The sequence below is a fragment of the Rana temporaria genome, chromosome 2 (genome assembly GCF_905171775.1).
Source record: "Rana temporaria chromosome 2, aRanTem1.1, whole genome shotgun sequence".
Lineage (NCBI taxonomy): Eukaryota > Metazoa > Chordata > Amphibia > Anura > Ranidae > Rana > Rana temporaria.
This window is the reverse complement of record NC_053490.1, coordinates 268,078,348-268,103,111: the sequence shown is the minus strand read 5'-3', so window position 1 is coordinate 268,103,111 and position 24,764 is coordinate 268,078,348. Positions and strand designations below refer to the sequence as shown.

The 24,764-nt window shown below is 39.6% G+C and overlaps 1 protein-coding gene across 6 annotated transcripts in view; it reads right to left on the bottom strand.

Moving 5' to 3' along the window:
- Positions 1-24,764, bottom strand: part of TBX4 (T-box transcription factor 4) — a 204,886-nt gene that overhangs the window by 11,433 nt on the left and 168,689 nt on the right. For 4 of the 6 annotated variants that reach the window (XM_040336923.1, XM_040336921.1, XM_040336922.1 and 1 more), the window contains 3 exons: positions 10,721-10,873; positions 6,182-6,270; positions 2,866-2,904 (listed from right to left, as the gene is read on the bottom strand). In XM_040336923.1, the coding sequence (XP_040192857.1) occupies positions 2,866-2,904; positions 6,182-6,270; positions 10,721-10,873 (281 nt within the window). The remainder of the gene's footprint in view (positions 1-2,865; positions 2,905-6,181; positions 6,271-10,720; positions 10,874-24,764) is intronic. The other 2 variants (XM_040336924.1, XM_040336927.1) reach the window with 1 other exon arrangement.

Sequence of the window (24,764 nt, the reverse complement as noted above, 5' to 3'; positions counted from 1 at the left end):
GTCGTGCGACGTGGCTCCCAAACAAAATTGGCGTCCTTTTTCCCCCACAAATAGAGCTTTTTTTTGGTGGTATTTGATCACCTCTGCGGTTTTTATTTTTTGCGCTATAAAACAAAAAAAGCAACAATTTTGAAAAAAAATTCAATATTTTTTACTTGTTGCTATAATAAATAGCCAAATTTTTTTTTTCCAAATTTTTTTCTCAGTTTAGGTCGATACGTATTCTTCTACATATTTTTGGTAAAAAAAAAAAAATAAAAAAAAAAAAAAATCGCAATAAGCGCTTACAAAATATGGGACAGAATTATTATTATTATTATTATTATTTTTTTTTTTTTTTACTAGTAATGGCGGCGATCTGCGATTTTTTTATTGGGACTGCGACATTATGGCGGACACATCGGACACTTTTGACACATTTTTGGCGCCATTCACATTTATACTGCGATCAGTGCTATAAATATGCACTAATTACTGTATAAATGTGACTGGCATTGAAGGGGTTAACACTAGGGGGTGAGGAAGGGGTTAAATGTGTAGCCTGGGTGTGTTCTAACTGTGGGGGGAGGGGGGTGACTGGGGGAGGTAACCGATCTGTGTCCCTATGTACAAGAGACACAGATCGGTCTCCTCTGTCCCCTGACAGGACGTGGAGCTCTGTGTTTACACACAGAGCTCCACGTCCCTGCTCTGTCACTGCTGATCGTGGGTGCCTGGCGGACATCGCGACCGCCAGGCACGCGCATCGGCATCTCGGGGACGCGCTGGGCGCGCGCCGCCGCCGGTGCGCTCGCGCGCCCCCCAGTGGCCGGAGGAATCCAGGACGTCAATTGACGTCCTGTTGAGTTTCCAGAGCCACTGTGAAGCCGTCATTTTACATGCGGCCGGTATTCTAGTGGTTAAGACCCCTTTCACACTGAGACACCTTACAGGAGCTATAGCGCTAAAAATAGCACCTGCAAAGTGTCTTTAAAGTACCTCTTCTCTCACTCCAATGTGAAAACCTGGGGGCAAAAACAAGGTTTTAAACCCGCGCATGCCCAGAGGCAAGTTATGAGATGGGAGCGCTCGTTCTGGTAAAACTACCATTCATAATAGAGTAAGCACATTCATCACGCTGTAACAGACAAAAAAGCGCAAATCGTCTTTTACTAACAAGGAATCAGCTAAAAGCAGCCCAAAGGCAAATAGAACTTCCCCATTAAAGTGCCGTCGTACGTGTTGTACGTCACCGCGCTTTGTTCATCATTTTTCAAAAACGATGGTGTGTGGGCAACGTCGTTTTTAATGATGAAGTTGGAAAAACTTCGTTTTTTGAACATGCTGAAAAAATGACATTTTTTTTCATGCCGAAAAACGACATTGTGTACGCGGCATTAGGTTTCCCATAAGCTTTCTGTCAGGGAGCATTGGAGGGAAAGCTGAGGGAGTGTTTTCATGGAAAGATAGTTACTGCTCTACAGTGCTTTTTGGTGATATATACAGTCCTGTATTGTGCTACATAATGTGCTACATAGCTACTGTAGTTACCCACCTCTAATCCCATATTCCTGTATTGTGCTTCATTACTGTGAAATACATTGTGGTTAGTTATACATTATTTTGTGCCACCCTTTTTATTTACAGTAAATAGACCCAACAGTCCTTTTTAGAACTTATCTTATCTAGATAAGATACTTATCTTTTTGTCAGCAACAACTGTTATTGCTGTTTAGCTTCTTCCACCCCTTTGCATGTTTTGGTGTTTTATTGGGGTTTAATTGTATTTGAGTTAAAGTATAGTGTTTTAGGGTTTACTAGTGCAGTACAGTTTAGGCTGCATTCACATCTAGGCAGACAAAATCGCAACGTTTTGTCCCGCGAATTGCGGGACAAATAGCGGCGTTTTGTACCGCGATTGTCCGCCTAGATGTGCCCCTAGATTGTCCCCCTATGGAGATGGTTCCCATCTCCTATGCCGAACGCCGAAAGCCGCCTGAAAAAAAGGTCCGGGACTTTTTTTCAGGCGGCAGGCGGCAGGCGTTGGGCGTGGAGATGTGAACCATCTCCATAGAGGGCAATGTTAAATCATCCCTCTGGCGTCTCGGGGCAGCAGCGGCGTCACACTACAGGCAACAAAACGCCTAGGTGTGAATGGGCTCTTAGTGCATCAAAGAATGACATTGTGAAGAATGCAAAAGCACCACATCGTCAATCCCCCTATTGCCCAAGCTTCCAATAAAGTTAGAATTTCCCATCATGTCTGGGAGTCCTAAAGAGAGAGGCAGAGGTTCTTCACATGCAACTAGTAGGATACTAGTAGGTTCTGCAGGACAAAGCAGTCGTCTGGCTCCAAAATAGTGTTTGCTGCAAGCCAAATCATGCCCTCCGTTTCCTAGCTTTTAGATTATTCAAGTGCTCCATCAATTAAGAATACCTGTGGCTATTGTCTCTCTCTAATAGTATATTTTAACTGTGATTTCTTCATTAAACCCCACCAGATCTCTCCCCATTAAACTGTGGCTTTAAACAAGTGATTTCATATGGTTATTCCTTTCAATCATCCTGGATTTCATAAGACTATAACTGAATTTCAGCCCAGAAAACAGAACCCTGCATTCACTATATCTGGTCTCCCACAGTACACAGAACATGGAAATGCAATTATTTTAGTAAATATAAACTGTTAAATACATTTTCTCATCAGCAGTCGATAACAGTCTTGTGACTTCTATCAGTGTCTGGTTAAAGTTTGTAGGAGGAGTTTTCATTCTACTCTGACTGTCCTATGAGGCTGCAGGACCCCTGACCCTCGGTACAGTGCTGATTGGCCCTGTGCTGATCACATGCACCCTCCCAAGAAAAAAAAACTCTTGCAATACATACCAAACTGAGCATGTGCAGAGTGACTCCAAAAGTTCTGTCCTATAAGTAGATGGATTGGGGACAGTGGAAGAAGGGGAGGATCAGAGAGAACAGGATCAAACACCCTTTTTACACAATGCACAGTATTACCCCTTAGGTTCCACAGTGAGTATAACAAGCATGCTTTACTGCATATGCAGACTGATTTTATTGTTGTGGGTTTAGTAACACTTTAAGGAGTGTTTTTTTAGTACAAGTAATGCTGCATAATTGCATCATGTTGTCCAACCCCTGTACATGTGCTGTATACTGTGAGTAGGCTGAGACTCTGTTAAGCCACTTTCAATATTCAGCATAATTTACCCATGTCCACTTTTAACCCAGAGGTCCCCTCAAGTTCTAAAGTTGGGAGCTTTGACTATGTGTTTGTAGTCAGTAGAATATTTTGCTGATTTTTTGTTTAATGAACTAATACACTCTAACTGTCTATTGTCCCTCCTGTTCAAAATTAAGCTTACCAACATGCTCAAATGCTGTTTATGGATTTACTGAAATATTTCTTCCCTTGACTATGTTATATATTTACACTTAAATGTGAATATTTATTGGCTACAAAAGTGCATGTGGCTCATTTTCAAAATGTAATCTACAAAGGATGGCAATATTTCTGGCTGCTATCTCTAAAACAATGAAATAAAAAAAAAAAAATGTTTTTACCATGCCCCATACGAAAGAAGAGTTCCCTCTCTCTGCTAAATAATATTTCCTATTTTATTTTATTTTATTTTTTGCATTGGTGCATGTTCCCTATGGTAGATGGCAGTGCCCAGCTCCCTGTGTCTGAAAATCCTTTACCTATTAGCCTTAAAAGTGGACCGATTTGATGTTCAAGATTCTAACCCTCCTTCATTGTTGTGTTTTTCAGTGCCTTTTATATGCATTTGTTTTTCATTTACAATGAAAACACAGGTAAAAATTGTGAGGATTTTACATGGTGCAGATATATTACAAATGCATAAAAACTGTTTGATACATATGTTTTTGTTAGTTTGTAATCCATTTTAAGGAGCCTGCTTAAAGTAGCTCTAAAGGCTGGGGGTGTATAGTAATAAGGGGGCGCTAATAGTAAGTGATAAATAAATTCCAAATTCTAATGTGAAAAATAGGTGAAACAGGTCCAAAAAATGAAGCAATTTTGGACCTGTTTGCACCTATATTTTGACGTTGTTATCATATAAGCACTTGCACTTTAAAATCACTATTGCATTGTTTACCTTATAGTTAACATATTGTCTCACGTTAGAATTTGGAATTTATTCATCACTTACTATTAGCGCCCCCTTATTACTATACACCCCCCACATTGCTAAAGTTGTTTTCACACCACTTTAGGGGGGCAGCTTCCTTAATATACTTTACATTACCATAGCGTGAAGTTCTCTATTTACTTAGTTCTAAAGGCTGAATACTTTTTTACCTTCACACATTATATGCAGCTTTCCCCGCAGCCTCCCCTAATACCTAACTGAGCCCCATCACGATCCAGCAATGTTCATGAGAGCAGCTGCTCTCCTGTGTTCCTGCATCCTCATTGGCCCCTGCTGCTGTCATTCACAGGCATTGAGTACAGAGTAAAGGCTGGACTGAGCCCCTTGGGAATGAGTATGTACTAGTACGCCCTAGCAAGTGGCTTGCTATGGGGGCACTTGAAAAAGAAGAGGAGCCAGGAGCACAGCCGAGGAACCTGAAAAGAGCAGGATTGGGACTGCTCTATGCAAAAGTATAATATGTTTGTTATTTTTTTATTTAAACATTACCTTTACTATCTCTCTAACGCACATAAAATATGCACCATATCCTATGTTTTATTAATATACAATGCAGCATCACACAGATGTTAACTAGTCATATAATGCTTGAACTTTCTACCTGAAATGCATTTTCTTGCAGTTACATGCACATAGGAAAATATTTTCTTTAAATTTAGGCATGCTTTTGAATCTCTTATAAAACTCAAACAAAACAAATTGGGCATTATTTTTTAAATAGTGTAGTTTTACATATACAATTACCAAAAAAACTGGGAGTGCCACACTAGTATGTATAGTCCACAAAAGATGTTATTCTGCAATATAAGCCAAAACGTTTTTGGGGGTTATCATGGAGAGGTTGAGTAATAACCCTAGGAACAAGGAATAAGGTCCTGGCTGGGAAAGGGAAATGAGAAGGACACTTATTTGGGTTCCAACTTACAGTCCAGGACAGTATCCCTCATTTTATGGTTCTTATGCTGCGTACACACGATCGGTTTATCTGATGAAAACGGTCTGATGGACCGCTTTCATCAGACGAACCGATCGTGTGTAGGCCCCATCGGTTTTTTATTCATCGGTGAAAAAACTAAGAACTTGTTTTAAAATGATCTGATGGTTAAGAAAACGATAGAAAAAAACGATCGTCTGTGGGCACGTCCATCGGTTGAAAATCCACGCATGCTCAGAATCAGGTCGACGCATTCTCGGAAGCATTGAACTTCATTTTTCTCAGCACGTCATTGTGTTTTACGTCACCGGGGTCTGATACGATCGTTTTTTTTAACTGATGGTGTGTAGGCAAGACTGATGAAAGTCAGCTTCATCGGATATCTGATGAAAAAATCCATCAGACCGTTTTCATCTGATAAACCCATCATGTGTACAGGGCATTAGTCAACAAGACCTGATGAAGGGAGAGAGTTGACCCCACATTATGCATTGGGTTTGTTGCAGAACATTTTTTTTTATGAACTATGCAAACTAGTTTGGTGCTCCCATCACTTTAATTTTAGTAATCTCTTCCAAAGGTCCAGCAGGACCCCATGATTGGTGGAGAGCAGGACTGCACACCACATATATTATTATAGAAAACACCACAAGGTTTCCCTGCTCCTATACCACAAAAAAATGACATAAAAAAATTGTCATTCATTTATATAGGAGCAGAATCCATTAATACAGAAAATGCATTCTATTTTTGTACAGTACTACTGTAAAGCTTAAGTCGTATCACACTTTATTTTCTGGTCACTAAGCTTTCAAATTCGTTTCTGATGAGGAATGATGTTCTGCATGGAGTTTGTATGTTCTATCCATATTTACTCTTGAGTTTCCTCTTGAATATCATACATGCATAATAAATGGTTATTTTGTATTTACACTAGAGAGTTTGTGTGTAAAGTTCTGGTATATATAGAATGACTGGCTCTGCTCTCTCTGTAAAGGATGAAGTTATATGACTTCAATCAATAAATGAGTAATCACGTTTCTCAAGTAACAAGTACAATTTTTAATTTTTTTACCTTTGCAGGCGAGCCACGCGGAGGTCACTGTCATCACTTCCCCTGAAGCCTTTGGCAAATGGATTATTTTCAATTTTCAACTGGGTAATCTAAAAACAATAAGTGAAATAAATGACAGTGTATAAAATGCATACAAATTAAAATGAGAAGAACCCAAACCATTTTATCATGTCATATTAATACAAATTCAATAAACAGTTGTGCTGATTTTAGGTCCTTGAGTTTATAATAAGAATGCCTATAGGTGGTAATCTTCTAGTGAACTAAAGCCTAGATGCGGATACAGTACTGTGTTGTTCTGATGGGAGGAGGATGCATTTGCAATTTCTTCACCTTTCGTTCGAAATGTTTACACAAATTTTTGTTTGATTATATGTTGTTAAATCAGCTATAAAATGTTAATCAGCCTTAAAATATGAATTTTCAACAAACTAATGAGAGTTTCTATTTTTATGTACAAAGTAAAAAAACCTGTTGGCAAACTCCTGCTGCTGACTAGTGCTCATACCTCTGCCAGTGAGGCTAGAACAATTTTGAAGCTGACACTGCTCACCACAGGATTTTACAAGACAGTCCAGCCATATAAACTTATTGGAAGCAAATGGGTTTCCAGAATCAAGCAATTCCACGCTGATAAAAGCATGGTATTGGCCTCTGATGTGCTTTGCAGTGTCTTTATTAGCTGAAGGGTGAGGTATGAGTGGTACAACATCTGCTGGTTAGCAGTGCAAGATTCCAATGACTTTTTCACATTCTAAGTAGAAGTTGTAAACCTCTTTAATCCCTTCCTGCTCAAAATCAGAAGATTAACATTCTCCTGGAAAGTTCCCCATGGCAGGAGAATGTCAATTAACATTTCTGCTACTGGGTACTGCAAAAGAGATCGAAAACCATTTTGAGTAGTTTCTAAACATGTGATCACCGTGATTGGCCAAATAAGAAGATCATGGTGAAATTTACAGCTCCAGGTCCTGGAGAGAGGACTAGAAACCAATTTGTGTGGCTCTTTATTATGTATCACCTTAATTAGCAAATATACTTTGGCAGGCTGCATTTTTTTGTAATAAACAAATTGTGTCTTATCAACTTTTACTGAGCAATTCTGAAAGTGGATAATTACCCTACCATGTGGCAGGATGACAGAAAACGCCATTCAGGTCTATGATGATCTTATACCAATCAGCATCAAGGGATATGCTGCACTTTGTTTTGCTAATAAAATCTAAAATTTATTATACACCAATGTAATTTTTTTTTACAATTTTTGTTTTCAAAATGCTTCTTTTTTCTAATACAGTAGTTAATGGGATTAAATCATTGATTGTTTTGGACTTTAGTCATGAAAAAAAATCAAACAAATAGTATGGGAAGTTTTCTCAAACAAACTAAATTCTAATGCCGCGTACACACGGTCGGAATTTCCGACAACAAATGTTCGATGTGAGCTTGTTGTATGTATGCTCCATCGAACATTTGCTGTCAGAATTTCCGACAACATATGTTTGAGAGCTGGTTCTCAATTTTTCCAACAACAAAAGTTCTTGTCGGAAATTCCGATCATCTGTAGCCAATTCTGATGCACAAAAATCCAACGCATGCTTGGAATCAATTTGGCACATGCTCGGAATCATTGAACTTCATTTTTCTCGGCTCATCGTAGTGTTGTACGTGACCGCGTTCTTGGCGTTCGGAATTTCCGACAACATTTGTGTGACCGTGTGTATGCAAGACAAGTTTGAGCGAACAATCCGTTGGAAATAAATCCACGGTTTTGATGTCAAAATGTCCGATCGTGTGTACGCAACATAAGAGTGACTGTAGATTTAATATGGGAAATGCTACTTATTCCAAAATGGAATTAAATTTTGAAGTACTTCATCAAGTCTCTGCTGGTGTTAGCGAATGTACTGATGAGATTCTTTGTACCAACATTCATACAAAAAACTACCGGTGTATGATCAACTTTAGATTCAATTTTTTCAGCCTACTAATCACTTGATGTATGTTTGGATCCATACTTATGTTATGTTGCAGTTTATTCTGTGGTAGTGCCCTAGCTCAAATCTCTGCTTGGATTTGATACAGCTGTAAACCACTAAGTTTTATGGTCACTGTGTTCATAATGTCTCAGCAAATACACATGCGGTAATACGTTTTCACCTTAGATTTATGAGCAAGATTTTCTCGTCATTATTAGATTTGCTGTTCTGTTTGAATGACATCTCAAGGTTTATGAGTTAGCTGATTCATTAAGCAATATCCCAAAGGGTATTAATTTTTAAATGTTTCAATTTAATATTGCAAGGGGTAATTGTGGAATTTAGAAAACACATCTTATTTAAGATCAGCCTACAGCATAAATGTGTGCTGTAGCGCTTACATTATATTGCTTATGCTTATATTTTTTCACCTTTAGCACTTTTTTTGGATTGTTGTTTATAATCGGAAATATTTCACATTTTTATTAGTTTGTGGACATTCAGTCACTGGATATTTATTTATTTATTTATCTATATATCTACACATTGCACGATTTGTGGATGAAACATTATATGGATTTTATTTGAAAGAAATGTTGTATGCACAGATTTTTAAGTTTGCTATTCAAATAAGACTGTTGTGCTGGTAGTGGCACGTTGGTCATACTTATTTCATTATTTTCTCACTCTCTATATCTCCCACATTATGGATATTTTTGTTGGATGGTATTTCGGTTCAGAGTGATACACTTTTAATCATTGCCAGGAGGCGGAGCCTATTTTTGCTGATTTTATTATATTATATTTTTGTTGTAAGCGCTACTACATCCCCCATTTTATCATTTACTGTCAGTGTGTGAGCACTATTAGTGGTGGCTGCTGCATATTTATTTGTTCTGTTCTTATCTTGGTTAGGCTGGTTTTGCGCATTAGTTCCCCCTATATTTCATAAATGTGTGCTACTTACCATAGTAAATGCTTAGTGTTAGCTAAGTTGTGAATTTGCATGTTCACGAATGTGATTTGTGGAAAAAAATAGAATTGTGCACTACATATGGTATTATGAGATACTATTGTTATTGAATAAAAGTATAAATACACATAAAACATAAACTTAGGTAAGGATACATATTTGTTTGTAAAATGTAAAATAGTTAAGAGATATCCAAAGCCAAAACATTTTTTTATATTTTGTATGCGGTAGGGTTAAAACAGCTCTTGTTTTTTTTTGTTTTTGTATCCAAATTGTACATCACAGGACACTTCATATTTATGACTACATGTGGTATGATCCCACCTACAGGTGAATGGACACTGGGCAAAAAAAAACCAGTAATATACTAACCAGGCATAACCTCTTCCAGCTCAGCTAAACCTCAGTTTCTGGCTAGTGTCCTTACGTGATGGATGTGCCTACAGATGTCTCTCTAAGGAACTCTTTTTGTGGGCTTCGTCTCATATTTTATGGCCTATTCTAAACACCTCAGCTGGAGCAGAGATGGGCTTCATCTAGATCAGCTACCTACAGCCTGCAGGCCAAGAGGCCTTGTAGACAGAAAGCAAAAATATATTTTTCCAATGTGAGGAAAATCCCCTCTACAACAGTTGTCATATGAATCGGTGCCCTCCATCTGAAGATTTCCCCTCTATTCTTGTTCTGGTGTCTACTAAAAAATTTGAATTTGCTCTTACTTTCTTTTACATTGTTCTTTATCCTTTATTGGATATTTTGGAGAATATCAGCAAGTAAGCGCTCACATTCACAGTAAAGAGTCTCTCGGGCATGAGAGATAAATGTCAATGCAAACTGTTACATAGTATACAGTCAATATAATGACGACAATAGTTTTCAAGTAACATCTATATAACTGGTACAATGTTAGTTAAATAGATAGGGCACAAGTTATGGCAATATAAGTATAGTGCATGCTTGGTAATGGATTTACCCCCATTTTTGTTCCGAGTGATACTGGGGATCAGGACAATTACAGAGCATTAATCTCCCTGACATGTACACAGACAGTAATAAAAAAACTGACAGTGGTTCTAGCCACTTATGACTTAAGCCAAATCTATAAAAAATGAGTTACAATTTAGCTTAAAGTAAAAATATAGGCAAAACTTTTTTTTTCCATTTTGGATAAAGCAAGGGAGGGTTATATCCTCTGTCAGATTTTTTTCTGCCACTGCAGAGATTTCTCCTCACTTCCTGTCCCATAGCCAAACAGGAAGTGAGAGGAAATCCCTGCAAATTAAAATAATTCCTTAGGGATCCCCAGGTGACCAGAATTAGTGTCCCAATTGGAAGATTTCCCCTCTATTACTTTTCTGGGGGCAACTCAAAATGTAGGATTTTCTTTTACTTTCACTTTCAATGATAATGGTAAACAGGACAAATAGAGAGAGTGAATCTACTTAACGGGGGCACAGGCAGCAATGAAAACTGACAGGTGTTCTAACTACTCAATACTCTATCCAAAACAGAAAAAAAAGTTTTGCCTTTAGTAATACTTTAAGGTTTTCAAAGTCAATGAAAACAGATTTAAAGGGTTAAACTTACCTTGTGATTCTGATAAGACGTCACAGATATAAATGCTGTCTCTGAAAATACATGCGTACAGAATGCTGTGTTTTTGGATCCAAAGGCATTGTTTTCATCTGCTTTGACAATATGTAACCTGGGCTGGTATTTGTGCATGGAGTTTAAAATAATCTGGAAAAAAAATAATTAACAGCAGTTCTTATACATGAAACTTAAATACATGATAAATGTTAAATAATATATATCTAAGTTTTCTAAACCTAAGAGTCAATTTAAATATACTAGAGATTGTAAAACCCACCAAAATGTATCAAGTTATGTCATGTACCCCCAAAACCTTGTACACTAAAAAATGTACAGGTATTGAGGATCTCTCATAAACATTTTTTTTATAACTATATGCAGGTTTTACATGAATTTATTTGTAGGTCAATATCTTTTTGGTGTTACATTTCTTACTTCATGATCAGTTTCCTACTTCACTTTCTGCTATACCTTGTGAGATATTTAGGCAATATTGTATAGCCATCCAATATTTTTTCTTGTTTTTTTAATAAACTGAGATTCTGAAACGGCAGTGTTTAATGTTGAATCATTTGTTTACTCACAGCAGCAGTTAACATCTAACATCTAACATTTTGGAATACAACACAATAGCAGGTTTACAGTGTAACTTGTCGGGCCAGCCAATTCTCAGGTGGCCCTTGAGGTATGCCACCAGACTTGAGGTTGCAATGATTTCCACAATTATCTTTGCTTCTGAATTCCAGAGACCTATTCTGTCTAGGAGGTCAGTACTTCAAATGCCTTGAGCACACTTCAAGATCTCACTGGCAGGATCAGTGCTGCTCCATTTGAAGGACTCTTGGGGTTCACCATCTAGCGCAATTTCAAAAGGACACCTAGCTTATATGGCTATATTTCCTGACTGAGCTGTTGTGCAACTATATGATAGAATACCCTTGCCAACTGCCCCATATACATAGTTTGAGCATGATGCCATTAATAAATATATATTTGCCAAACCTCATTTTCTGCTTTAGTATTCACACATTTGGATTAAATATTATGTTTGCAATATAATTCATGAATGAAAAGTACTCTAAAGTTAAGACTGTCTTATTGCAGAAATCAAGAACACTTTTCTTCAGAACAATGTTTGTACATGAAGCCCTTTGTGACAATTATTCTTCAAACCCTAATTCGCCTCCTGTTAAGGCATTTTGCATGAGGTAGCTTATGTGTTAGGCCGCGTACACACGGTTGGTCCAAACCGATGATTATGGACTGATGGACCTTTTCATCGGTCCAAACCGATCGTGTGTGGGCCCTATCGGTCAGTTATCCTTCGGTCAAATTTTTTCGAACTTGCTTAAAAATTGAACCGATGGACGCCTAACCAATAGATCAAAACCGATGGTTAGTATGCAAAAACACCGGTTAAAAACTTGCGCATGCTCAGAATCAAGTCGACGCATGCTTGGAAGCATTGAACTTCATTTTTCTCTTCACGTTGTTGTGTTTTACGTCACTGCGTTGGACTCAATCGTTTTTTTAACTGATGGTGTGTAGGCACATCAGACCATCAGTCAGCTTCATCGGTTAACTGATGACAACGGTCCTTCGGACCGTTCTCATCGGATGGACCGACCGTGTGTACGCGGCCTTATATTGCTATATTGTTTTTGCTGGAAAGTCTGTGATATCCCTTTTCAATATACTGTAATATCCTGTGTGGACAAATACTAGTTGCTTGGTTGTCATGCAAATCTACATCAATGTAGTAATAAACATACAGATAAAGAATTGTGACTTAATTTGCTGAGTTCAAGATTGACCAGTGCTTGTCCAGTAAGGGCAAAAATATGTAATATAATGAACGTAACTCCACTGCAATAATGACTAGTACAATTGCACATTGCTATTTAAAAAAGAATAACAATGATGTATTATTAAGCATACGTAATGTATGCAGAATAAGCCTTCAATCGCCTCCCTAATCTATATACAATTACAAATTCCAGAATTTATATGCATATTTCCCAAAACATACTATTTACATCTACTGTACAGTGGAATCAGTGTATTTCCTACTGTGGGCTAAAGGACTAATATAGACTCCGGTCGGAATTTTTCTATATATAATAGATGGCAATAGGAAATATAACAGATCTAGCCAATGAACATTATTGTAAAGACAATGGGCCATATTCTCTAAAAATATCCGCCTGCTGCGCTTAGGGCACTTACACTCCGCTGTCCCAACTTACTGGAGCAGGTGTTGTATTCCCCAAACACTTGCTCCATAAGTTGGGAAAGCGGAGTGTAAGTGTCCCGGCGTAGCCTGGCGGATCTCCAAGGTGGCGTCTTCTATTCAAATGAAGCGCGCCCCCGATGCGAAAGAACTGGGCATGCGCCGGGCTGCAAAAAGACCAGTGCGCATGCTCCAGTTCTCGGCGGAAAACGTCAATGACGCCGACGTGTGCGTCATTGACGTAAAGTCGTATTCAAGAACGACTTACGTAAACGACGTACCCGACGAAAAAACACGACGGGGACCCGACCACATCCGTAACATGGCCTACGCGAGACTTGCGGAAACTTACCCCTCATATAGCAGGAGTAAGTTTCCGCTTACGCAAACGACGTTAGCGACGGTTACGCGACGCGAACTCGTTCGGGAATCGGCGTAGAAGGATCATTTGCATATGCAAATGACTCCTTCACGTAAATGCCATCTAGCGGCGGCCGGCGTCATTGCATTTAAGATCCGCCAGTGTAAGTGACTTACAGATGGCGGATCTTAAGTGTATCTATGCAAAAATGATTCTGAGAATCAGGAGCATAGATACACTGGCCAAAAAAGGGAGTTACGATGGAGTATCTGACTTACTCCATCGTAACTTCACTGAGAATATGGCCCAATATCACAAGCTCATAGTTATTCAAACATGTTTTAGAACCTGCTAAGTACAACCCAAAACATAATTAAAACTGCTTATTTCAAAATCGTGGGGCAGATCCACAAAAGTATTACGCCGGCGTATCTCTTGATACGCTGCGTAATTTTAAATTTTGCGCATCATATCTTTGTTTTGTATCTTCAAAACAAGATACGACGGCATTTCGGCTAGATCCGGCCGCTAGGTGGCGTTTCCGTCGAATTCTGCGTAGAGTATGCAAATTAGCTAGTTACGGCCGGCATATTTTTTTTACATCGTTTGCGCTCTGCTTTTTCCGGCGTATAGTTAAAGCTACTGTTATGAGGCGTACTCAATGTTAAGTATGGCCGTCGTTCCCACGTAGAAATTAGAAATTTTAAAATGTTTACGTTGTTTGATTAAGTTGTTCGCGAATAGGGATTTGCGTAGAATGACGTCACCGTTGGAAGCATTGGCTTGTTCCAGGTTAATTTCGAGCATGCGCACTGGGATACCCCCATGAACGGCGCATGCGCAGTTAAAAAAAAACGTTGTTTACGTCGGGTCACAACGTATTTACATAAAACACGCCCCTATGACAGAGATTTTAATGGCGCACCATTACGCCACCAAAGATACACTACGCCGCCGTAACTTACGGCGCAAATTCTTTGAGGATTCGAAAAAAAAAATAAGTTACGGCGGCTTAGTGTATCTTAGATACGCTGCGCCCGGCGGAATATTACGCGAAGGTACGTGGATCTGCCCCCATGAATTCATTCAAAAGAATTGCATATTAATCAAAAATATTATCAAAATCTAATCATTTATAAGTAATCCCAAAAGGATAGTAGACAATAAATAGGTAAAAGAGGCCATCATACAGTATATTATTTATATTATTCTGAGACCCGAATCAAAGAAATAGATTATCTCTACAATTGCACTTTCAACAGGAAAACAAAGATGCAGAAAAAATAAAAGAAGTAGGGGAAAAAAATGATCAAACAAAATAATATTGGCTGGGAATAGGGATAAAAGCAGCAAATGAGTGGTAGGCCACATGCTTTACGTGTATTGCAAATGCACAGAACTTGCTTTTGCCCACGAGTCAACGCTGAATGAGGAGGCTCCCTAAATTGAGATTGTGACATTTACTGATTTGAAAATCAAATGATTTCATGTCATTGGTGTGTGGGCAGGTGCTGTCCTCCTGCCCACACACTGTGAAGAAGATACCTGTACATACAGCTGCATGTACACAGCTCTGCCAGGGCTGCAGGGTCAGAGATCTGCTTTTAAAGGTAATTGAGCACAGTTTATATAATATAGGTGGCTCTTAGGCCCCTTTCACATGGGCTGGATCCGGTTTTGCTCAGCATGAGATCTGTCTATGGATCCCCTGCTGAGCTGAACTGAGCTGCTGGATGACAAGTCTGTGTCAACTCTGATCTATGGGCAGTCGCATGTAAATGGACCAGCTGCCTGTTTACATCCAACTGCCAGGGCCAGCCTTACCATGGGACCCGATGGTACCATTGTACCAGGCAGCACTTTCAGGGGGGCAGCAAATTTCCTGCCTGCACGCCATCCCATTCCACCAGCTCCACTCTCCACTCCACTGTGGGGCTAATTGCCGCCCGACCGCTCCTCCCATTCCGCTCTCCGCTCCACTGTGGGGTTAATTGCATGAATAGAGCCATAACAGGTCCTTTTTATACTCCTATATACCGTATTTTTCGCCGTATAAGACGCACCGGAATATAAGACGCACCCAATTTTAAAGGAGGAAAATCTAGAAAAAAAAGATTCTGACCCAAATACTGTAGTAAAATATTTGCCCCGCACTCGTCATCACCATCACACCACTCCCACATTAGTAATAGCCAGTAACATTGCCCCCACATAATAATAGCCAGTAACATTGCCCCCACATAATATTAGCCAGTAACATTGCTCCCACATAATATTAGCCAGTAACATTGCCCCCACATAATATTAGCCAGTAACATTGCCCCCACATAATAGCCAGTAACATTGCCCCCACATAATAGCCAGTAACATTGCCCCCACATAATAGCCAGTAACATTGCCCCCACATGTTAGCCAGTAAAATTGCCCCCACATAGTAGCCAGTAACATTGCCCCCACATGTTAGCCAGTAACATTGCCCCCACATGTTAGCCAGTAACATTGCCCCCACATAGCCAGCCAGTAACATTGCCCCCACATGTTAGCCAGTAACATTGCCCCCACATAGCCAGCCAGTAACATTGCCCCCACATGTTAGACAGTAACATGACACTTTAGTTATCATGATATTAAATAATGGATGTGGGGGCATTTTGGTGGGCGTAATTTTTTTTTGGGGGGGCAGCATTTCATTCTTGGTACCAGGCAGCACAATGTCTTGGGCCGGCACTGCCAACTGCCCTCAGTTCTGATCTGGCCAGACTGAGGGAAACAGATCCCTGTTCCGTTTGTTTTTGCCGGATCGGAATGGAAGTAGTCAGGTGTAAATAAACACAAGTCCATATACATCTGACTGCCCATAGAGGAAGGTAAACAAAAAAGAGAACAGTTGCTCGGAAAAAGCAATTGATGGTCGGGCTTTAATGGCAAGGCGGAAGTATATTAAAAAGTATAAATTTATTACAAAAATAGATTAAACAAATAACAATAGAGATAATAAAAAAACATATAGATTGATAAATAAATATGGACAATATCCTCTGTACATCGTTTATTGCTTTTTCCGAGCAACTGTTCTCTTTTTTGTTTACCTTACCTACGGATGTGGCTAAATGTGAGTGCTCCCCCCTACCTTGTTGTTCCCCTTTTTTTGTCTTTTTGATTCACTGCCCATAGAGGAAAATGGAGGGTCTGATTGGGTCTGCCTGAAAAACTGACAGGTGGACCCAACCGGACCTCTCGTCTGCAGTAGCATATACTATGCTGAACTCTCCATGTGCCACATTTGCATTATAGGTAGCATATTAATTGTTGCATGAGTCACCTTAACCATGCTGCAACAATCCATGTGACCCCAGTGCTGCAACAATCTACTATGCAGCCAGTACATAGTTATAAACATGTACACTATATTACCAAAAGTATTGGGACACCTTCCTTGATACGCACATGAACTTTACTGGCATCTCAGTCTTAATCCATAGGGTTCAATATTGAGTTGGCCCACCCTTTGTAGCTATAACAGCTTCAACTCTTCTGGGAAGGTTATCCACAAGGTTTAGGAGTGTATCTATGGGAATGTTTGACCATTCTTCCAGAAGCACCTTTGTGAGATCAGGCACTGATGTGGACGATGAGGCTTGGCTTGCAGTCTCTGCTCTAATTCATCCCAAAGGTGTTCTCTCAGGTTAAGGTCAGGACTCTGTGCAGGCCAATCAAGTTCCTCCACCCCAAACTCACTCATCCATGTCTTTATGGACCTTGCTTTGTGAACTGGTTCAAATCATTTGGTGGAGGGAGATTATGGTGTGGGATTGTTTTTCAGAGGTTGGGCTTGGCCCCTTAGTTCAGTGAAGGGAACTTTATTTATTTTGGACAATTTAATACTCCCAACTTTGTGGGAACAGTTTGTGGATACCTTCTTCCTGTTCCAACATTACTATGCACCAGTGCACAAAGCAAGGTCCATAAAGACAAGAATGAGCGAGTTTAGGATGGAGGAACTTGACTGTGCTCCACCAAAAAGAACACCTTTGGAATGAATTAGAGCGGAGACTGCGAGCCAGAAAATCCAAAAATGCAGCGCTAAGCAATGACTAATAAAAAGACAGTGATGTCTTATGTTAAACACACATATAAATAAACAAAAAACGTGAGTCCATGATAGGTGTATAATTCATATAAATAAATAGTGTGATGAGACACCTTAGACTGATACCTTAGTCTGATGCACAGACTGCTCTGGCCTTTCTCTTCTGCTTAGGAAGGCCAGAGCAGTCTGTGCATCAGTCCCCATCACCTGAGATTACTTAATGGTTGTAGAACTAGCCGCTGTGGAAGCCTGGAGCTGATTTTTTCATCATATTGTACTGGCCAAAACGAGACCCAAACATCCAGCATCTTTGGAAGGTCACTGTCCTGCAGATCTTCCCATCTGTTTACAAGATAACCATCTAGACTTTGATAACTGTTTGGGCAAGTTTTCCAACTCCCATGAGTCATCTCCCAGCTGAGGTTATTCCTTCCACCTGTTACCAAGCGAAGATTCCATCGTTACCTGCTGGTCGCTCTGTTTGGTGTGTCCTGGTATATCCCTCCATCTCATATACAAAGCTTTACTGATCCTTTGGGCATAAGCTCACTTGGATCCATCGCATCTGGTAAGCCTTCCCTCCTGGTGGTGGGCGTTATCACTAACATTCCAGCTTAATTAGAATCACCGTGGGTGTCTCATCACTGTCGTTTGATTGACCATCTTGATTTCTGATTTCACGTTCACAATATGGACTTTTAATTTTTTATAAACATTTAGACTTAGGTCTAAGGTGTCTCATCACACTATTTATTTATATGAATTATACACCTATCATGGACTCACGTTTTTTGTTTATTTATATGTGTGTTTAACATAAGACATCACTGTCTTTTTATTAGTCATTGCTTAGCGCTGCATTTTTGGATTTTTTGTTTGTATTTCTTTCCTATTTTCACCGGATTGTATGTAGCTGCTTTTTTACCCTGATAGCGCAGATTTACTTTTTTATTTTTTACTTTTGAGACTGCGAGCCAGGCCTTCTCGTTTACATCAGTACCTGACCTCACAAATTCGCTTCTGGAAGAATGGTCAAACATTCCCATAGAAACACTCCTAAACCTTGTGGACAGCCTTCCCAAAAGAGTTAAAGCTGTTATAGCTGCAAAGGGTGGGCCAACTTAATATTGAACCCTACGGACTAAGACTGGGATGCCATTAAAGTTTATGTGTGTAAAGGCAGGCATCCCAATACTTTTGGTAATATAGTGTATGGATCCAAATCTCCACATGCATATGTAGCCTCATAGAAAGCAAATGTGCAAGGAGGTACTGTGTGTATTTTGAGTAAAGAGAGATTTGAAACAGAACAAGCTGTGGCAATATGACATCTGGGGCAGATGAAACGAATGGCATTCCTACTATGTAAAGGTTTATCCATGTATTTCTCCTTAGTATGACCCTGTATTGTGCATTCTACTGGCTTTATTACCATCTAGTGCACATAACCATGCTTTCTCTATTTTTAAACTGGACTGATGTACATAACCTTTAATACTTTGCCACTAAGTAATCACGCAACAATAATGAAAACACATTTCAACGGCTTACAATATCTTATTTATTTTTCAGCTTAATGTAAAATGTTCTGGCTTCTTTAGATCTCATATGAATACGTTTATGAGTATCCAGTGTCACAGGCATCTGTATCCCAGACAAGGCAGAAGCTGATGACCATCTGGCCTAAGGAGTGACAGCCAAAAATACATTTTTCTCCATCCAAGTAGTAGTACTAATGTTATTTTTAGCAGTTTATTCTCATCCAATTGCATAGCACATTCACACTGTGACAAGAATGTGAAAATGTTAACTTGACACCGACGTTTAGCACGTCTTTGGTCAGAGTATAAAATTCTCACCTACACCTTACCCGTAGAATTGCTCAAAGAAAACCTGAGACGGAACCCTGGTCTGCCCTTGCTAGCCTCCTTCTGAAAATGCGAATTTCATGGCTGTCTCTCAAATGACTTGGAACAAGCATACAACCAGTCAAATCAGGGTGGAATCAGAAATAGTTTTCTACATATTTGTTCCATGTCAGTGACTCACAAAACATTAATTTGGCATGACAACCAGTCACTTACTATTTTCAGAAGGAAAGATTACCAATGGCAGCCTCCATATTACTGTCCTCACAGTTCTTCTTTAAAGCAGAACTCTAGTTAAGAAACAAGTAATTGACCTGGCCCCGTCCTGGTCAGATTATGGTACTTTTTGTATTGTTTAGTTCCATATTAGTACATTTTATTTATTTATAAAGTTGTGGTGAAGCAAAATTCCTTTCCTCAACATTTCCTGTGGTCTTATTGTGGGTGTGAAGTACCAGCATGCGTTGTCCTCACACCATTGAACGTGATGTCTCTAAACATTACTCTGCCACTAATAACACCCACTAGTTGTGGTGGCAGTGTCAAAATCACTCCTGTAGTCCTGAGAGCTTGACACCATGCATCCAATAGTCTGAAAGGAGACATTGCAGGATTGAAGATTCCTAAGTATTCCTGCATTAACAGATGTCTGTTGAACATAAGTTCTAGAGCTGGAGACAGGGTTTCCTTTACCAATGAAAGTAATTTAAAAGAAAACAATAGACAATAGGATAGATGCAACTCAATTACTCAACAACTTGTCAAAGTAATACTGTAATTTGTAGCCCGGACAGTGACTGCTAGCTTTTGCAAAATGTTCTTTATGTTAAAAATTGGCACTGCTATTGTGGACATGCAAGACAACTTTGACAAATTTGCACTTGGAGGAGCGTGCCTTGTTTAAAGACTAGTAGTTTCTGCTGCTTGCTTAATGTAGAATGAATGTCTTCACTGTACACATAAAAAAAATGCATCACAAGCAGTTGGTTGTGGTCTAATGAAATAGATAAGCAATAGTACTTAAACTGGAAAAAATCAAATCAAATATAGTTGAAGTATTTTTTAACCCATTTTTTTAATTTACCAAAGCTCTATCATTTAATGATGATCACTGTTTTTTTTAGCTTGCTTTTGTTGTCCTTTAATCTTTATCATCATCATGTACGTCTCGTAGCAATATCTTTCCTCTTGTGTGAGCAGTGCACATGCCTGAAAAGTAGGACTGTTACTGATTAAAATTTACGTGTTCGATTAATCGTTTTTTTAATCGATTAATTGACTAATTTTGATTAATTATAACGCACATACATTTTTTGGATCACCACCATGTATAGTCACCACTGTAATATCCACAGACATCTCCCCGACTGTAATATCCACAGACATATTCCCCAATGTAATATCCACAGACATCTCCCCACTGTAATATCCACAGACATCTCCCCCACTGTAATATCCACAATCTTCCCCACTGTAATATCCACAGACATCTCCCCCACTGTAATATCCACAGACATCTCCCCCACTGTAATATCAACAGACATCTCCCCCACTGTAATCCACAGACATCTCCCCACTGTAATCCACAGGCATCTCCCCACTGTAATATGGTCCACATCTCCCCACTGTATAGGAAGTGCTTGCTTAGTCTTACCAGAGAAGCTGGCCGAGCAGTTCAGGCCGGGTGATGACGTCAGCGCGCCGCTCTCGGCTCACCTAGGCTGCCACCATGTGGACCAAGATGGCCACCACTCCGGGAGCTAGGCCGAGGACACGGCCTTTCCTATGGCCGAGGCAGCAGCGGAGCTCCACGGATCACGTGGTGTGCCGATCCGCATATGGTGACTCGTTTGGATCACGGATCATTTACGATCCGTTGCACCACTAGTACCGATCAAAAGAATTTTGATCGATCAAAAAAATTAACGATTAATTGAGTACTTAATCTTTAATTTCCACAACCCTGCTGAAAAGATATTTGCCTTGTTACTTTAGGACTACAAATTCCATTATTTTTCCTGCTTGTGACAGGCTACAACTAAGAATTGAAATGTTAACACAATGAGCCTCAGTATGTCCTCTTGTCGTCCCATGTGTCATTCATTCATTCATTCATGTGCAGCTAAGGATAGCAATGCTTCTCCTGCATGAGGACGATGAAAGGTAAAATGGTCTGTCTAATACACATAGTGGCTGAGAAAAGATGTTTGATGCTGATTCAGCACAAGGTGAGGCTTTACTGGGACAGTCATGCAAAAAGAGCATACTGGAAAAATCCATTGAATCAACTACAACATAGTTTTTCATTATGAAACAAAAAAATATACAACGTCCAAGATGTTATTGGAAAAATCATGTGAAAGGGTTGTATCAAACAGCTGTCACTAGTAATTTGGTGATACACCGGTCAAAAAGGAACAGCAAGCAGCGCTAGTTTGTAATTCTTATCCAAATGCCTTAAGTTGATCAATATATATTAAAAAATATACATTAATACAATGTGCCATTATAACCGTTGACGTGCTGAGTTAAAAAAACTGTGATAATAATATAAAGTGCAATGATCTATATGACAATGTAAATCCAAAGTGGCATCATTGTAAAAACCATCAAACACTGCAATACATAATATCACAATTCAATGTGCAAGGTTTTAACATCAAACATAAAGTGCCAATACTGTAACACATAAAGTGCAATTTTTGCAAACAAAGTGAAAAATACTGGAAAAAATATAAGTCCAGTGCTGAAGAAGAAAAAAGTGCAATAAATAAGTCCACTTAGAAAAAAGAAAGTGTTTGGCCACTTTCACATGGGCTTTCCGATCAGGTCCACCTGTCAGTTTTTCAGGCGGACCTGATTGGATGCTCCATTCACCTCTATGGAGCGGCGGATATCAGTGGTGACATGTCTGCTGGCACCTGCTGATATCAGATCCGGTCCTGTCCATAAAATCCAGATCGATGGAGACCCTATTTTCCATCCATCTAGAGGATTGGATAGAATGGGATCGGATGAAAACGGACAGACGGGGCTCTGACAGATCTGACAGGTCTGTCTCTGCACAGTAAACAGAGATGGACCTGTCATCTGGCTGCTCAACGGATTGATCCCCCACTGAGCAAAGCAGAGTCTATCGGGTGGACCGCTCGTGTGAAATAGCCCTTCCAGAGAAAATAATCCCAGACAATCCAGTGCAACTTAATGCTGAACCGATACTTTTAAAGTGTGTTTGAATCACCCACACATAGGCCCCGTACACACGACCGAGTTTCTCTGCAGAATTCAGCCAGAAACTCGATAGGAGACGTATTCTGCCGAGAAAACCGGTCGTGTGTACACTTTTCGCCGAGGTAACCGACGAGGATCTCGTCGGGCCAAAAAGAGAACATGTTCTCTATTTCCTCATTAGTCAATGGGAAAAGTTGGCTCGCCGAGATCCTCGGCGGCTTCACAAGGAACTCGACGAGCAAAACTATGTGTTTTGCCCGTCGAGTTTCTCGGACGTGTGTACGGGGCCATAGAAGTAAGACAGAGGGAGAAAGGCTTCCATAGGTGACAACATTTTTAAAAGCAGGCTTATTAAAACAATGTAGATCCACGTACATGTAACAAGTGTCTTCCTGACCATAGGATATAAATGCGCTATTGTGTTGCTGATCGTCTCCGGCTCTTACCTGCATGAGAGGTGTTTGTGTGCGAGAGACTAAATCAGTACCTGGGAGATAAACCCATAGGAAACCATTATGAAAGCGCAGTAGATGGTTTATAATTTGACCAGTCATTCATTCTGGCGAGTCATTATAGTGTGGATGGTGAAGGATCACATCATGGAGAAGGAAGGAACAAAGGGCCAAATCCTCAAAAGATATACGAAGGAGTAACTGCTGTTACTCCGTCGTATCCCTGGTCCTAACTATGGAACTGATCCACAGAATCAGTTTCCCATAGTTAGGACGAAGATCCGACATGTGTAATTGAATTACACTGTCGGATCTTAGGATGCAGTACCGCAGCCGCCGCTGGGGGCATTTTGCGTCGAAATGCCGCCTCGGGTATGCAAATTAGGACTTACGGAGATCCACAAAGCTTTTCAGCTTCGTTTTTTCTCCGTAAGTTTTATTTTGCAAACGCAAAATTAGGGCTGCTTTTACAAGGTGTAAACTGTTTACACCTTGTAAAAACAGACCTTTCTTGCTAGCGACGCGATTTTTTTAAATTTTAAATTTTTTTTTTGGCGCCGTATCTTTTTTTTTACCCGACGCAACTTTATTGTCCCGTCGCGATCCACAAAGCCCGACGTAACGTAATTTCACGCTATGCACGTCGGGAAAATGACGTCACGAGCATGCGCAGTACGGCCAGCGTGGGAGCGTGCCTCATTTAAATGGGAATCGCCCCCTGGAGAAGAGGAACGCCTTGCGCCGGGCCGGATTTAAGTTACACCGCTCAAAATTTCTAGGTAAGTGCTTTGTGGATCGGGCACTTAGGTAGAAATTTTGCGGCGGTGTAACTTAAATAGGAAAAATTACGTTGCGCCGCTTCTTTGTGGATTACCCCCAAAATGTGTTAAAAATACATGGAATAGTGGAAGGAAAAGGTAGTTTGGTATAGCTTTAATTGCTGCTTTCAAAATGTAATCATAATTCGGTCTACTGTCTGGCCTTCCTTAGCTAATACTTGCTTGATTCCAAAGCTTCAGAAAAAATACAAAACAGTATTCACATGAGCAGCAAAAATAGCAGTAAACAGATATAGTCCACAGAACAATATATTAAACTCCAGAATATACTGGGAAAATTAAACCCTGCATAAAAAACTGTATCTTTTACCAACAAAAGCAGTCCTTGAGCCCCAATCAGTGAATTTGCCTAGATATTGCTTATGTCACAAGCAGCACTGAGCTGCACTGTTCAACGCAGGTTAAACGCATCCTAATGCAAAATGTGGGCATATTACACAGTATAGGCTTGGGGTTCAGCTTTAAGGTCAGAACTCTTATCTAACATACTTGTTCCAGGTCAGTGGCATAGTAAGCCATTAACTTAGCATAACAGCAAGGCAATTTATATTTCAAGAGAGGTCAGTAATGGCAACCACTATATTGTCCCAGTGCATGGTTCCTTTAACACGCCATTATGTAATTTTTTTGTGCATATCATAAGATAAAAAGTAACACTGTTTTATTTATTTTTGCTATGGAGAGCTAAAAACTTTTTATTTTTAACTATTTCCCACCATATATTTTAAGCAGAGGCCCTAGAGAATGGTTGGTGTTCCAATTTTTTATGACATGTATTTGCACAGCGATTCTTCAAATGCATTTTTTTGGGATTTTTTTTATGAATTTTAATGCAAAAAAACTACACTATATAACCCAATTTTTTGGTAAAATAATAACGATGATGTTACGCAGAGTAAATAGTTATCTAATATGTCAAGCTTCAAAATTGCACACGTTCGTAGAATGGTGTCAAACTATGGTTCTT